We start from the raw sequence: 16,866 nt of genomic DNA, 5'->3' as shown, positions 1-16,866 counted from the left end.
TATTAATATACAAGAATTGCTCGTTTAAAGGTATAAGATACACTAATTAGCACAGTTTGAAATAGTATTGTTTATTAGATTGATAAAAAATCTCGCTCGATACGAATAAACCTGACGTGTTGTCATTTAGACCGTCAAACTGTGACACACACTGCAACAACAAAATATTAAATTACTTTTAAATATATATCACAGTCGTAGTGTAAAAAGTCGTTGGAAAAGTAAAAAAGATAATCAAATAAAAAATTTATTTATTTTATTTTTTTATTTTTTAAAAATCTTTCCTACTAAGATTTAATTCGGGAATGAACTCCATTCTAGAGTGAATACGAACGCTATGACATGTCTTCGTTCCAATGAGACTTAGGTGAATATTTTACAATAGGCAACGGGGCAGCGGTGTCACCAACTTCACAAGTCATCATGGCAGTCATCACTTCTATCAAGTGAAGTGCATGCTTCGTCCACTGCTAATCTATACTAATATATTATTATAAATCTACAGTGGTTTTTACGGATGTTCCGTTATAACTACTGAACCATGCATCGGATTGACTTGAAACTTGGTATCCATGTAGAAAATACATGTACTTAATGGATAGGCTAATATTTATATGAGTGTTGGACTCCCTACACCAGTTGCGGGGGCGTTAATAATGAGAATTAAGAAATAATAATGCTAATTTTAAATTCCCAGCGAAGCGGACGGATACAGCTGGTGCAATATAAAAGTGTAATGACAATCATGAGTCGCCCTATCAAACTTAACTAATAGATTGGACTAAGCTCCGAACTATGCCATCAAAACGATTTGCGTTATCGAGAATTAACTCGTCGATACCTGATGATCTTTTTATTTTATTTTTTATTATTAAATGGCCTCTTTTTTCACAGACATCTCGGGAAGCTGGGAGGAATGGTGGACTTATGATGGTATTTCAGGTAAAAACATTTAAGACATATCAGATATCTAAAGAATATTTCATTTACACTAAGCTGTACTACGGCATTGTCTCTCGCCTAGCTCAGTTTTTAGCAGCAAATTTTCAAAACACATTTCGAATTTGGCAACGCTGGAAACAGACCATAATGTCAAATGTTTGTCACAACAGATATTTGCGATATAACATCGAACCGGCACTTGTGTTGTGCAGTTCTAAAGCCCTTCATTTAACCAGCGACCTAGTGAAAAGTATTTAACATTCTTTATCATAGTATTCATTACATTTCACTTAGCGTAGTTCACCAGTAGGCAGCTGTTTCCTGACGTTCATGATAGACGATCACCACAAACCATTTGCTGGGCCGTGTTTTCCTTTATCTACAAAGCTAAAACAAAAACGAAAACGTATTAGAACATTTCACACTACGCTACGGATAAATCAATGCATGTCAGCCCTCCACGTAATTCATATGTAGTGTAATGACACAAGGTAATGATCGTCGATACGATCCTAATGACAGTGTGCGCTCAACCGTATCATTATATTGGACAACCAATGATCGTCCGACCTCAAATCTTGTGTAGCAGCTTACGTAAGCTGCTACTTGGGATATGTAGACCGTTTTAATCAAGACTTCACTTTCTTAAGCAACTGAGAAACATGACCTTAGATTTCCTTTGCATTTGATTTTTTAGACGCAGAAATTTTCTAATCTTATCTTATAACAGATACAATCGAAGACCATTTAACACCAGATTCTCTTGTGCATCATTCAGGAATTGGTGACATAAAATGGGAATTTGATACAAATTTTTTTTAATTTGAATACTGAAAGAAATCAAAGCCTATCTAAGGGTTGCCAGAGTCATGGAAACCCCAATTTGAACATTATCCACCAGCAGACCTTAAATTGAATCGCATAAGCCCCAAATGTATTCGTGGAACATCTAAGTTTGCATGATTTTTTTTCATTAATATTCCTCGTTAATGTATCGATACACCACTAACCATTCACAATAACGACGATACCACAATGACGACTTCCGTTAGTGTCTCAGGACCCATTCGAATTACGTACGATTCGATACACAATGATGGTCGAATTTCGCGGTGTAGTGAACCTCCATTGAATACGATATCGTTCGGCCTTCACCGGGTTAAACAGCCTTTTCCATTTCAGTGGCATTTTGATCTCAGATTTTGGTTAATAGCCGTTTTGAAACGTCTTTGGTCGGCTGGTCGTGAACTTTGTAAGGGGGTATTAGGCTAAATTTTGTACTATCATGAAGTATGATGAACGCAGTTAGTGGGTTTACGGACCCACCTTCATTTGTACTCATTCAATAGCTTTTCTGCTGAATGCCCTGAATGATTATATCGTACTCAGTTAGTATAAAGGCGAAGATATAGTAAGTAAGTAAAGTCGTCGTGGCCTAAGGGATAAGACGTCCGGTGCATTCGTGTTGAGCGACGCACCGGTGTTCGAATCCCAGGCGGATACCGATTTTTCTAATGAAATACGTACTTAACAAATGTTCACGATTGACTTCCACGGTGAAGGAATAACATCGTGTAATAAAAAGGAAACCCGCAAAATTATAATTTGCGTAATTACTGGTAGTAGGACCACTTGTGAGTCCGCGCGGGTAGGTACCACTGCTCTGCCTACTTCTGCCGTGAGGCAGTAATGCGTTTCGGTTTGAAGGGTGGGGCAGCCGTTGTAACTATACTTGAGACCTTAGAACTTAGATCTCAAGGTGGGTGGCGCATTTACGTCGTCAATGTCTATGGGCCCACCTGGTATTAAGTGGTTACTGCATTTAACACCAGGTGGGCGGCTGTGAGCTCGTCCACCCATCTAGCAATAAAAAAAAAAAGTAAAAAACAACGAATAGGGATCTAAAAAATCCTGGGTAATACCAGGTAGCTTAACATATCCCAACTGTGAAATTATTTAGAGGCTTAAGTTACACAACAGGTATCATAAAACATAATTGTTGAGTTTATTGTTTTCTCGAAAACAGGTCCTGGTTTCTGGGGCCTAATAAACCCGCAATGGAGTATGTGCAATAAAGGAAGAAGACAGAGTCCAGTAAACGTGGAGCCAGATAAACTTCTCTTTGACCCGTGGCTTAGAGAAATCCAATTCGATAAACATAAGGTTAGTAATTTTAGTATACAATATAGAGGGTCTAGAGCCTTAGTTCCCAAAGTAGTTCAGATGAACCCCGATGGGGTCTACGTTGGACTAACAAAAAAAAATGGGGCATTCATAATTCGTAAGCGAGGGTCTACGAAATTTTTTTTGGTTACGATAGTAAATTATTGGCCGTCCATCCATCAAGTACATCCCTCCCATTAAAGTTATGACCACTTTGTGATTGTCATTGTAAAAATTCCGTTACGTTATTAATGTTTAATTGCGATTATATTACGACTGTAATCATATTACAATGTAATATGTTAAAATTTAATATGATACCAAAAATTATTAATAGTGTAATAATGACATATTTGAATGAACACTGACCATTTTGATTTTTATGACCACCACTCACAGCACAATCAATTAATTAACAAACCAATCAATTCTCACTTTTATTTATTTATTTCGAAAACCATTAAATTTGCGCTTGAAACTCAGCCGAAACGTAAATTTCCATACTTAGATCTAATACGCATAATTGGGGAAAATAAGATCATAGAATTTATTAAAGAATTCGTATATTCATGTCAAAATTTGATGAGCATATCGTATGTTAAAAATTACCTCTATGAATCTTTTGATAAGAGCGTTTCTTTAATATTCAAATTGCAATTTGGAACTTTGCATGTTTTATTACATGACAGAATAACTGAAAACTTTAGGCAGATAATAATATAATAATAAGTCATAGGAACTGCGCTTTCTCGCGTGTTGGTACTAATGTTGTCAGTACGAATTTTAAGCCTCCAGAAATGGGTACCACCGTGCGGTCTATTTCTGCTATAAAGCGGTCTTAAGTTACGATTTGACAATGATCAAACAAGAAAATAAAGTACATGACTCAAGATGCGTGGTCACATTATATTTGTAATGTTAACAATTTTTTTTCCTACCTATGCTTATAGCCTTGAGAGGCTATTTCAGCGTAACCTTAACTAGTAGGTGAGCTCACGGGGCTCAAACCTGACGACGTTGCTAACACGAACTCTAGCAAGAGCCGTGCTTCGCAGAATCTACCACCGGACCGGAAACTGTAATGTCTATAGATTTGACATCGTTCGTCCAACCTTGCCACACAAAACTCTCAGACACAGCCCACTGAGTTTCTCGCCGGATCTTCTCAGTGGGTCGCGTTTCCGATCCGGTGGTAGATTCTGCGAAGCACGACTCTTGCTAGGGTTCGTGTTAGCATCGTAGTCAGGTTTGAGCCCCGTGAGCTCACCTACAAACGTTAGGGCGAAGCTGAAAGAGCCTCTCAAGGCTATCAGCATTGGTAGGAAAAAAAAACACACACACAAAAAAAACTTCAAGCGTCTTATCCAATTTTCAAACACCTAAATTGCCGTTTCGAATCTTATCACAACATGTAAAACGTGTATAAATATAAGCGTAGTCGGCGATACCGCAGCGCAGTACGGAGGTAATCCGGCATTTAAACATGGTAAGCTCCGCGTACTGCGCTTGTCGCATTTGCATATTTGCATTGTAAAAATGTAAAATAGTTTACGGGTAAAATAAATCTGCATTGTTTTAAATGTCGCTCATTCGAAAAATAATTATTGCTTCGATTTCAAGGAACGCCTACATAATAATATGTAATAATTTCGACGTGTTGTATTATCATAAAGGAAACAATGTAAAGAATAAGGAATTATTTGAATATGCAATTTCGAAAAGGGCACATGTCGCATATTTTGTCAAATACGTTTTTTCATATACATGTAGCTTTAAGGCTTACCTACACCCATTTTATAATCATTCCAGTAATTTTCAATTGATAATTAACACTAAAATATATCAAAAAAATTTAATATTTTAAAATTTACACTGCTTTAGAAAATAATCAGTTGTTTTCATTTCCCGAACATTTTACCTTTTCAGAGATGTGCCCTTTTCGAAATTGCATATTCAGTTAAATTGCATATTGAACTAGTACGATTAGATACTATGATCTGGCCTATTTCTAATGGAAGGTAATCATGGGTCCAGCTAGGACGGCGAGCCAATGTTACAAAATAAAAAAGTATATGTACATATACAAAATAATATTATTATATAACTACATATATATGTATGAAATTGATATTCGAAATACACAAAAGACGGTGAACGGGTACTCATTAATTATTTTATTCTCACCTATTTTCAACAAAACACACATGTTTATTTAAAAAAAAAAAGTACATTAAAAGTGGTTTTGATCATTCGTGTATTTTCTTTGTAATGAAATAAAAAAAAGAAACTATTCTACTTTATCTCTAACAAACTAGACCCACATGATATTAACCTGCTGTCGAAATCCGCTCAAGTGAACCGCTGCCCATCTGAACAAAAACAATGTGTTTTTTATTTTATTTTTTATTGCTTAGATGGATGGACGTGCTCACAGCCCACCTGGTGTTAAGTGGTTACTGGAGCCCATAGACATCTACAACGTAAATGCGCCACCCACCTCGAGACATAAGTTCTAAGATCTCAGTATAGTTACAACGGCTACCCCACCCTTCGAACCGAAACGCATTACTGCTTCACGGCGGAAATAGGCGGGGTGGTGGTACCTACCCGTGCGGACTCCCAAGAGGTCCTACCACCAGTTTATCTAATTTTATTACAATTTCCCTTAGTAAAATAAAGTTTACAAGCGATTGGTGAATTATAATAATCAAATATTAGAAACAAGAGGTCATTAACGATAATTAAATTCAATTCGGCTCGCATATTCGTAATAGTTTCGACAACTATTCCATGTGTATTCGAGTAATGAATATTGTTGTACGGAATTATATATTAAGAGTGAATTACAATTGGCGCAATGACATGCAAATTTATACGCTCGCAATAGTAGTATAGTCGTTGTCTGACTGTCGGCACAGAATGATTTCCGTTTTTCATGCATATGTACATACATGTCTATGTAGCTTAAGAAATAAATGCATGTTGTCAATTCATTGCATATATGCGTATGCACTGCAATATATGGATCCTACTCGAATCGTGTTCCTCATGTCTGAGGATCGTGACCACCATCACCCATGAGCTTCAATCTTAAGATGTTTTTCCACTTTCCCCTGTCCACGGCGTCATGTCCGTGGACAGCCTTCCAGGCTAACGTCTCGATAGTGAAGCAACTGGGCATCAAAATCAGACTGTCTACTGTATGTCTGAAGCGGATCCTCGAATATTTTGGTCACATTGCGAGGAAAGACAGCGATAACCTGGAAATATATGGATACACGTTGGATAATACGACGCTAATGATAAATTAAACGTAATTTAAAATGTTAAATGTATTTTGAAATATTTAAAAATAAATATTTTGACTAAGTACTACAAAAGTTTGGAGTGCATTAAATTTTTAGGTAATTTCACAGCAAACGTTTTGTTTATAATAAATTCTCTTGTAATTGTCTACTCAAGTTGACTAATTTTAAAACACGAGTCACTTAAGAGCACTAGCAATTTTAAAAACTAATGAATATTACTCAAACAATGGCGATTCGTGGTGTGGCCAACCTCTTGAAAAATTACCGTAATTTGTTAGGAAAAAGTTTTTGAAATGGCAATGTATCTGTATATACCAAAGTATGTTACTTTTAGTTATTCGATAGATTGGTCGTAAAATCGAATTAGTTTTGCGAATCCTTTATCTTAAAACAACATATCTACTCCAATTAAAAATCGATAGTAGCTTCTACAAAGCTTATTGACTCTATATATAATGGTTTCACTATACTGACGTTTGTAGAGTAATTGCATTGAATCCATTGAAATTGAATTAGGTCAGAACAAGCAATTACATTAGCACAAACCACTATGTAAGTTACAACATAACAAAACTAATGGTACAGTCGAATCAGTCAAGTGGGCCTTTATAAAAAAGTAGTTAGTAGTTAGCGACCAATTAGTAAAACGTCCTATGTGTACCTACTCGTATCGAGCGAAGCTAATCCTTACGTTAAGGAGCCAATTTTTTCACGAACGGCTTTCACGATGAAGGAATCAATAAATTAATTTGTATGTTTAATAAATAAATAAAAGACACCAAATAAACTTACTTTACTTTTTTACTGGTGGTATGACCCCTTGTGAGTCCGCACGGGTAGGTACCACCACCCCGCTTATTTCTGCCGTGAGGCACTAATGCGTTTCAGTTTGAAGGGTGGAGCAGCCGTTGTAATTATACTGAGACCTTTGAACTTATATCTCAAGGTGGGTGGCGCATTTACGTTGTAGATGTCTATGGGCTCCAGTAACCACTCGCCAACAGGTGGGCTGTGAGCTCGTCCACCCATCAAAGCAATAAAAAAAATCTACTTTACTGGTGTTAGACGTATTGTGAACTCGCATAGGTAGATTGGTGGTCCATTTTTCTCGTCCCTTTAGATTTCAGATCCTGCCTCATGTCTGGTGACATGAGGCAACCGTCGTTATTTGTGATATCTAAAAACAACCTAACACAAAACAGACCGTGAAATTGTCAACTACACATCTATCTATACTGAAACATTATTGTTAAAATATCCCATTAACTCATCACTACATAGTATAAAACAAAGTCGCTTTCTCTGTCCCTATATCTGTATGTCCCTATGTATGCTTAAATCTTTAAAACTACGCAACGGATTTTGATGCGGTTTTTTTTAATAGATAGAGTGATTGAAGAAGAAGGTTTATAATGTTTATATGTATAATAACATCCATTAAATAGTGGAGAAATCAATAATAAATTACAGATTCCAAAGCGAAGCGAGGGCGGGTCGTTAGTATTACTTTAAATCGAAACTATGCACATAATATTCACCGCGTTCATAACTTTCAACGAGCTATTTATTACGTCCCGTATCTCGAATCGTAATCTTACAAAAGCCCTCATTTAGGTAATATTTATGGTTATCTTTTGCATAAACATTTTCAGAACTACGAAAAACCAGCCACTCCTTGTATTATCTATTTCGTAACACGAACATAAAATTTGATAATAGTAACTGGATCACATTCAATCGGAGCAAAAACATACGATAGATTTTATTCAACTACATATTTCGTTTTTTCATCTTAAATATTCAAATAATTGGGTAAACATTAATTACATGCTATTTTTTTCCTAATTTCACATATAAATATTACATAACAATTTGTTTTAACGCTGATTTTTTTATGAAAGTTGCTATAATATGGTTGTTATTATTACATGCCCGTTGTTATATTAATAGGCCCATTATCTTGTTATAAAGTGTCGATACACTACTGTTGTTAAATTGGCAATTGAAAAGTGTAGTAGATTGATACTCTAACCCAAACCAAAGGAGGAACCGTATTTGCTCGATTACAATCTTTCTATCCGCCTTATTGTGGCTGAAAGAATATCTTGTTTGAACCAAAATGGTCATTAATTACACACTTTAGTTAAGTTGACCTATGTAAACAACGGAGGACATAATTATCATAAACATTTAAGACGTGTTTCATTGAAACATACAATTCGTTCAACTTGAAAATTTGCACAAGCACCGATGAGAATACAAACCTTTTAATTTGTTTAAATTTTTGACGAGAATAAATGAAAAATGATAAAATAAATTATTGACTTTGCTATTAAAGCATATTTTATTTAGTTTTTAATTCACCATTTTTTTTATATTGTGTATTATTTTCTGAGCTATCACTAACTGCTCAAAGTGAACCCTAATTATTGAAATTTCTCCAATGACTTCGTCAGATTTTTTTAGGAAGGAGAATTTTATTTGATACTTTATTATGAATAACGTAAATATAGAAACAAAAATTAAAAAAAAAAAACACCTCAAAGCGTTCTAGTATCTAAGGCTCCTGGACGCCAACCTTCGCGTGTCAGCAGACAATATGTCATCTGTACTCAAAGCGCATAACTTTCTAGGCTTTAATCAAGGCGTGACCCATTGATTGATAGGATCGGCCCCCGTGGTGAAAACACCATCATTATACAGGCTGATTCATTACGTGTTACGAGTACGAGCTGATGAAAATCGACTCAAATCGTGATAATGAAAATAGAGCGGGTTGCAATATCATACATTGGCTTTTGTTATTAGATGATAAATTCATTGTTATTTTTGATGATTCGGGTCACAGCTTGTACGGTATTTCCGAAGTCCATCTACAACTATCATGTACGCTGTTGTTACCCGCGGTTACGAACGACGTCGCGGGGCGAAGTTAGTCTAAAAAAGTAGCCTAAGTTACTCCTTATATCATCAGCTACCTATCAGTGAAAGCCCCATCAAAATCGGTCCACCCGTTCCAGAGATTACAGACAAACAGACAGACAGACAAACAGACAGACAGACAGAGAAATAGAGAGACAGACAAACAGAGAGACAGCCAAAAAGACAGACAGACAAAAAATATTATTTTGGTATATGTACTGTGTATACATACTTACGCCTTGAGTAAAAAGTGGTTATTTTATTATTAGAAACAGACACTTCAATTTTATTTATTTTTAAGCACAATCAATGGTTTAACTAACCTTCCTATTTTTGGGGCAAGTTTTGCTTCGGTTGGCAAGCCTATGCCAACGCAAATTCAGACTTCCATGTGGGTCTTTAAGTGGACATAGGCTATCGTGTTATGGTCGATCAAGAACTCCGCCTGTCTGTGCTATTAAATTTACAAGTTTACAATAAACAATTTACTTCAGCTACCAATCACAGTAGCAATGCGATTGCGATGAGACGATCTCCAACACGATGGACCAACCTCATAAAATCTGTTACTCACTGCAACATAATTGATTGCTCTCACTCTGCGAAACACCGTGTCACATGGCGTCGCATCACGAGAGCATCGGTATCGCAGGATCCGACTGATGCATGACCACGACCACTCTGACAAAAGTGTACAACTAGGAAGAAAAAGAAGTAGGGGTTCTCGTAGTCACAAGAGCTTCATTGTTTAAAATAACTATTTTTTTAAATACTGTTAAAAATGCCTAGATAAGTTTTTCATTGATTATTAATTTTAAGCAAACCATTTTCATCTACTGCGTGAAACAAAGTTAGTTATCTCAATACTTCCTTTCCTAACCTATTTGAATTCATACAGCAGTGAACGTGTCAACATAACCCGTTTGTTACTGTTAAAAGGCATTTACTAAAACAACATAATACAACAATACATAAAACCAACACCCTACTATAATTCTTTGTAACGCCCAGGTGAGCGGCGTACTTCAAAACACGGGCCAGTCCCTGGTCTTCCGCGTCGAGAAAGACTCGAAGCATCAGGTGAACATCAGCGGCGGGCCCCTGTCCTACCGTTACCAGTTCGAAGAGATCTACTTCCATTACGGTATGGAAGACAACAGGGGCTCAGAACATCAAATCGACCACCACACGTTTCCAGGCGAGGTACGTGAACTTGAGTACTTTTATTCTGTTTCTTTCCAAATGTGCGAGAATGGCAGTTCATATTTTTTCGATTCTCATACAATTCGGGTTCTTGAACTAAAAGCTGTATTTCGCTCATTCCATTTAATATGTTTGAGATTTTGACGTGACAACGTCTTATAATTCGATGGAGCCGGCTGCACGTACGAAAAAACATGACTCATGCGGCGTTACCTCGCTCTGAGACGTTCCATTTAAGGCTTGAGGTGCAAGCGAGAGCGCGCAACGAGCGACAAAGAGGCACAATCGGCCTCCGCGTTCGGCAGCGTTCAACATCTGTCTCTCTCCTACTTGAGTGAGCGATGCATCCGCGTAGACAGTTGCTATACAATAATACATTTACATGTTTTCGTCAAGTATGAAGTTCAGTGAAAAGTGAATGTGGTGTCAATTGTTTATAGCAACGATAATTGCGATAATTGAAAAATGAAACCATTCCATCAGTATTTTCTTATGACGTTGTCACGTTCAACTATCGTCAGTAAACCGACTTTACAGACAACCGATTTTTTAGAAAAGTTGTTATGTATAAAATAAAATATCAATATCCTATTGGCAATATAGTATACATTAAGATATTCTAATAATTTTGCATTGCAATTACGGTTACATTGAACGACTCATTGCCTAAGCCGCAGGTTTCCGGATAATAATTCAAACTATTCGAACGTTCGGATCGGGGGAACTATGCGAACATTCTAGAAATGTCTTTGTTCCATTACCTGTTATAAGGTTTATAATTAATATCTATTACCATATTGATATACAATTAAAGATGAATTGTAGTTTAATATGATTATAAACATTAATTAGTAAATTTATGATTCGATACGAATCGGTTTATTTAAAAAAATGCACTCTTCAATCTTTCATGAGATCAAATCAAAACGCGAAGCAAATTAAAAGTAATATTTCGCATTCTCTAATTATATAAGTTATTATTGTAATATTATTTATTTTCCACTTAATAATTATTACAAATATACATCCAATTATAGTTATTTTTCCTCTCCATTTCTTATGTTAATTTTTCATACGGATTTATTTATCAATATGCAATAAAACGAAATATTTAAAACATTTCAAAAAAACAAGAAACACGGAAAACCGTATGAAGTTGTATTATTTATTAATGTTCCAGTGAAGGTTAGTGTATGTTGAACTTAAAAAAATACAATAATCCGTTATAGTCTTTTAAATGATGTAATAACTAATAAAAATGTCTTTTGTTTGTTATAATTTAAGAAGCTGTCTAAACAAGTTTATTTAAAGAGCTTCTGTCTTCGCTTTGAGAGTTAGAGAGAGAGAGAGAGAGAGAGAGAGAGAGAGAGAGAGAGAGAGTATTCTTTATTGTACACCAAAAAACAAATAAACAGTGCGATACATCAAACACCAAAAGTACAATTGGCGGTTTTAGTTAGTTTGATAGTCATCAAGTTGATATTGAAATACTCTATGATTCTCAGATCTTGATATGTAAATGTCAAGGTGGCCTGCGAATTCCATGATCTATTTGATAATAAGCGATTACTAGAGTCAGTAGATACCGACAGCAGTGAGAATTGGGGTCATTATCACAAATCTCTCGTTAATACCACTATCCTACGTTTTAAGCCCGAATAAATAATGATGTCGCGATAGTAACAGATGGTGGTAAATTTCCATATGGCCTTACACATTCCATTGGTACAGTATTTTAAACTTACCTATAATACAATTAACTTAACACATCGCTACTGTAATCCATATACTGCAGATAAGAATAATTTAAACTACATTCGTGTGATGAACAGGTTTGTTTGATCTTTGTCGGGGTGTTAAATATCTATATATTGTTACGCGCTGGGTTTCGGGATAAAGAAATATTTCAAAGTACAACTTAAAACTGTATTTATCACTTAGAACACTACAAAAACATTTTAAAATTCTCAATTTGCTTCTTCCGCTTCGCTTCAGGTGATCCGTTCGCTGTTTCGCTTCGAGTAGTTCTGATTACTAACTGACTGCGTGCCATCTCTGCACCGCTTTTATAGTCGATACGACATTCCAAGAATCGTCGAGAATATTCCCCACAAGTCGAGTACCTTGGATGTTTGTTTTCGTTATCTGACAATAGATGACGTTGTACTCCTCGAGCGTTCTAGATGTTACTAGATCCTTTGATATTCGTTTCGGCTATTCCGCGATAGATGGCGTTACCCTTACTACCCTTACCGGCGTAACAATTTGTATTTTAATGGATAAATATGTATATCAATCTCTAGTTATTATAGTACAGAGAATCCTAGTTTAGGACCAGATGGCCGTATTTTTCTTGTTCTCGGTTAATATTATTAATCTATAAAAACTATACACACTACTACTACTAAAAAATATTTTTATATAACAAAAAACAACATAGCACAAATCAAAAGTGATTATTTGTAACAACACTATGACGTAATAAATCATTCAATTCTACCTACAGTTCTCAATGTTAATATCCATTTAATGATTAAAAATATCTATATATTAATACGTGAAGCAAAAACTTTGTATCCCTTTTTACGAAAATTGCACGGACGGTGGAGTATGAAATTTTCCACACTTATAGAGAATATAGAGAAGAAGTGCACAATGCTAATATTTTTTTAAAATAATGCATAAAAGATACATTAAATCAATAAAGAAAACATTACACACACTACATACCTTGTATTTGACGCACACTCGCATGCATACTATTTATTGTCAAACTTTTGTTCTTAACGTCTGTTGTCAAATTGAGAATAGATTAAATATTGTTTATCTTTGTTAATATTTTTTATAGTGTAGTCTTGGCGAAATTTGTGATTATAGAAGTATAAAATACAATCATAATAAAATTACAATTCCAATTAATTATAGTTGAATTTCGACTACTGCGGGACCTCTAGTATATACAAATTGGCTTTTAAGAGTCACAATGACACAAACTTGGAGGTGTTACTTGAAGTCTATAAACGTTAGCTGCGGTTTCGAACGTAAAATAATTGAGCGAAACTCCGTAACGACTTTTGATATTCGTAACTCGATAATTGCGTTTTGTTCTTTATGTATTTCAAAGTTTAATTGCCATTACAATTCGTTCTAATGTTTGTCATTGATGTTAACAGTTATAATTAAAGTGATTTCAACATTATTTGACTGGCAAGTTAATTGTTTTTTTCTTTTCTTGTTATATTGCATAAGCGAATGACCGATACGATCTACTTTGAGATATGAAGTTTTAATTGGATAGAATAACGTCTGTTCTAATCATAGCGGAGCTTATTACTCCTTCGCGTAAGAAATAGGGTGGTAGTTCGTACCGGGCGGTACATTAAACCAGTTTATTCCGGATTTGGGCTTAGAGAAAAGTATCTAACACTCTGGGGAAGTCGAAATATGTCTTGCGATACGATTGGGTTTTGTGATAATCAAAACACGAGACGAATCATTTAATTAAAAATTAAAACTGCTTCAATTAGCTAACGGTGAATAAAATTTTGTCAACTTTCAAACCTTTGCGTGGGGTGTTAATGCTCCTCTCAAATTATCATCTCGAAGCTACCTTTCAACTGACATTATGAGTTCCGGAACTTTCGAGCTTATTCGAAATTTTGAGTATTTTAATCTGAAAGTATTCTACAAAAGTTTGAGTTCATAAATTAATATTATGTTTTGTATGTCATTATGATACTGACTTCAAGATTATTCTAGACTTAATTCCGCGTTTATGATATACAAATGCTCAATTTTAATTACATTACAACTTTAGCTGCATCGAATCCATTTAATTTTGCGGTTTTGCTGATCACGGAACGCTTAATCGCAAAAGGTTTTTTCATCAACTATACTGAGACCTTAGAACTCATATCTCAAGATGGGTTTACGTTGTAGATGTCGATGGGTCCCATTAACCACTTAGCACCAGATGAGCTGTGAGCTCGTCCACCCCTCTAAGCGTTAAAAAATAAATAAAGCCACGAAAACCCCATAAAATGACTTGGTAATTTTTTTTTTTTATTCTTTATTAGAGCCATACACTTATTAGGTTAAGTCGGCTAAATTTGGTTATTTATTACCTATAAAAAAATAAAGTGAGTCGTAAAATTCTTGACTTATTTGTGCCGATTATAAAGGTTCCTAAATGGAGTACTAATAAATAATAAATAGAGTTATTTCTGTAGATCCAGCTCTACGGATTCAACAAGGAACTCTATCATAACATGTCCGAAGCTCAACACAAATCCCAAGGAGTGGTTGGAATATCACTTATGGTCCAGGTAAATTTATTTCAAGATCCTAAATTTATGTAATAAGAAATAAATCTTTAAGATTGTATTAAGAATTGCTAGCCATAATAGCTACAGTATATTTTATTTAACCTTAACTGGCGAACAAACTTACGGCCAGACTGCTGTTAAATAGTTGCCCATAGACATAACTTAAATTTCACCACCCACCTTATAGCCGCTTTCAGGGTACACTATAATATAATAGCATGTAGTATATAGCTCATAGCACAACATTATCCCACACCATACATTGATATGGACACGTTCACACTTTACTGTACTATATATTATTGGTTAAGTATACGCTGCTATACTGTATGGCACTATAGTATAGCGTAGTCTGAAAGCAGCTTAAGACATAAGATCAAACTCCAAAAATATTATATAACGGCGATGCTACCCATCAAACGCAGCAATCTTGGAAATCACTCACAAGACGCCTTACCGCAAGTAAGATCTAAACAAGCAACTGAAATGATGTATTTGCTCGGATAGGAGGACATTTTCGGAAACCTCTTAGAAACAAAAGACTTTTTATCTCATTATTATCGTGTAAAATAAACTCACTAATTTATTATATTTTTTTAGATCGGGGAACCAACTAACAAGGAACTGCGACTGATAACCAGCGCATTCAACAAAGTTACTTACCGAGGTAATATAATGTTTTATTTATATTCTAATTACATTTCATACATAAATTAAAAATCTTAATTCAATTTCATTTATAAATTGAAAATCTACTTCAAATAATTTTATTTTAATTACATTTAATTTCAAGACTTTATATTATGTTCTTGATATCTTTTAATTCATTCAAAGCATTGGAAAGCTGTGATGTCTCCATATTTCTTTTTAGTTATTGTCTTCGACCAGATGCACATTAGGTTTTTTATTGCTTATACCGGCCCACGAGCTTACGGCCCATTTGATATAGAGTGGTTACCGGGATTCAACAACCGGTACTTTCGCAATCCTTGCTATGAGTATACCGGACGGCTTATTCGTCATGCCAAAACGACTTCAAGCGTCATCCATTACAGCGAAATACAGCAGGAAGAACCTAAATTATGATTTAAAATTTTTAACAGGCAGCTCCTACCCAATCAAGCATCTGCCTCTGAGTTCTTTGTTGCCGAACACCCAGCAGTACCTTACTTATGAAGGCTCGACTACGCACCCGGGTTGCTGGGAGACAGCCGTTTGGATAATATTCAACAAACCCATTTATATCTCTAAGCAAGAGGTATGAATTAAACAGAAAACACTACTTTGTAGTTTGTATTCAATAAATCGCAGACAACTTACTCCTCTCTCTTGTAACGCTTGGTTGTATATTAGTACTGTTAAAAAAATGTACGTCCACTGCGTCCAAATGTGAAACTACTATTTTCTTTGCTTTGCTGCAAAGCCAATTATGTTTTGTTAAATACGTTTTCCCTTTCTACAAATTTATCTAGTCTATTTAGAATACATGTACCTATGTATAAACACAAAAAGAAGTGACGAACTCATCCACACGAAAAAAAATTCACTACAAAAATTATCCTTGAAAAAAAAGCTCTTTAAAGATCTCAAGGTCTACGTGATTTTAAAGGGTTACCAGAACCCATAGACATCATAACGTAAATTTTAGGCCACAACAAAATAAATCTAAACTTTTCCTTACAAGAATTTGATTTTTCTTTTATGTCGTAGATGTATGCACTCCGAAGACTGATGCAAGGGTCGCAGTTGACTCCAAAAGCTCCACTGGGTAACAACGCTCGTCCCGTCCAGCCTCTCCACCATCGCACTGTAAGAACGAACATCAACTTCAATAAACAAGGAGTACAGGTATGAATACTACTGACAATAAGGATTTATCGCAACTACTTTTCAATTTCATTTCCGCAATGAAGTATCGAGCATTATTAAGACGTTCCTAGCACCTAAATCTTCTTCTACTTGCATTTATAGTCAGCAATTTATTTCTGGCAATAGTTGAGATC

At 35.3% G+C, this 16,866-nt stretch overlaps 1 protein-coding gene across 7 annotated transcripts in view; it reads left to right on the top strand.

Annotated features, from left to right (window-relative positions):
* The window catches only part of LOC101746132 (carbonic anhydrase-related protein 10), a 141,600-nt gene that overhangs the window by 116,609 nt on the left and 8,125 nt on the right, over positions 1 to 16,866 (top strand). For all 7 annotated transcript variants that reach the window (XM_062672037.1, XM_038015291.2, XM_012696252.4 and 4 more), the window contains exons 3-9: positions 895 to 942; positions 2,969 to 3,105; positions 10,347 to 10,538; positions 14,768 to 14,863; positions 15,464 to 15,530; positions 15,967 to 16,121; positions 16,574 to 16,711. In XM_062672037.1, coding sequence (XP_062528021.1) covers positions 895 to 942; positions 2,969 to 3,105; positions 10,347 to 10,538; positions 14,768 to 14,863; positions 15,464 to 15,530; positions 15,967 to 16,121; positions 16,574 to 16,711 — 833 coding nt within the window. The remainder of the gene's footprint in view (positions 1 to 894; positions 943 to 2,968; positions 3,106 to 10,346; positions 10,539 to 14,767; positions 14,864 to 15,463; positions 15,531 to 15,966; positions 16,122 to 16,573; positions 16,712 to 16,866) is intronic.

The sequence above is a fragment of the Bombyx mori genome, chromosome 14 (genome assembly GCF_030269925.1).
Source record: "Bombyx mori chromosome 14, ASM3026992v2".
Lineage (NCBI taxonomy): Eukaryota > Metazoa > Arthropoda > Insecta > Lepidoptera > Bombycidae > Bombyx > Bombyx mori.
Note: the sequence above shows the minus strand (reverse complement) of the source record. Positions and strands in the feature narration are given on the sequence as shown.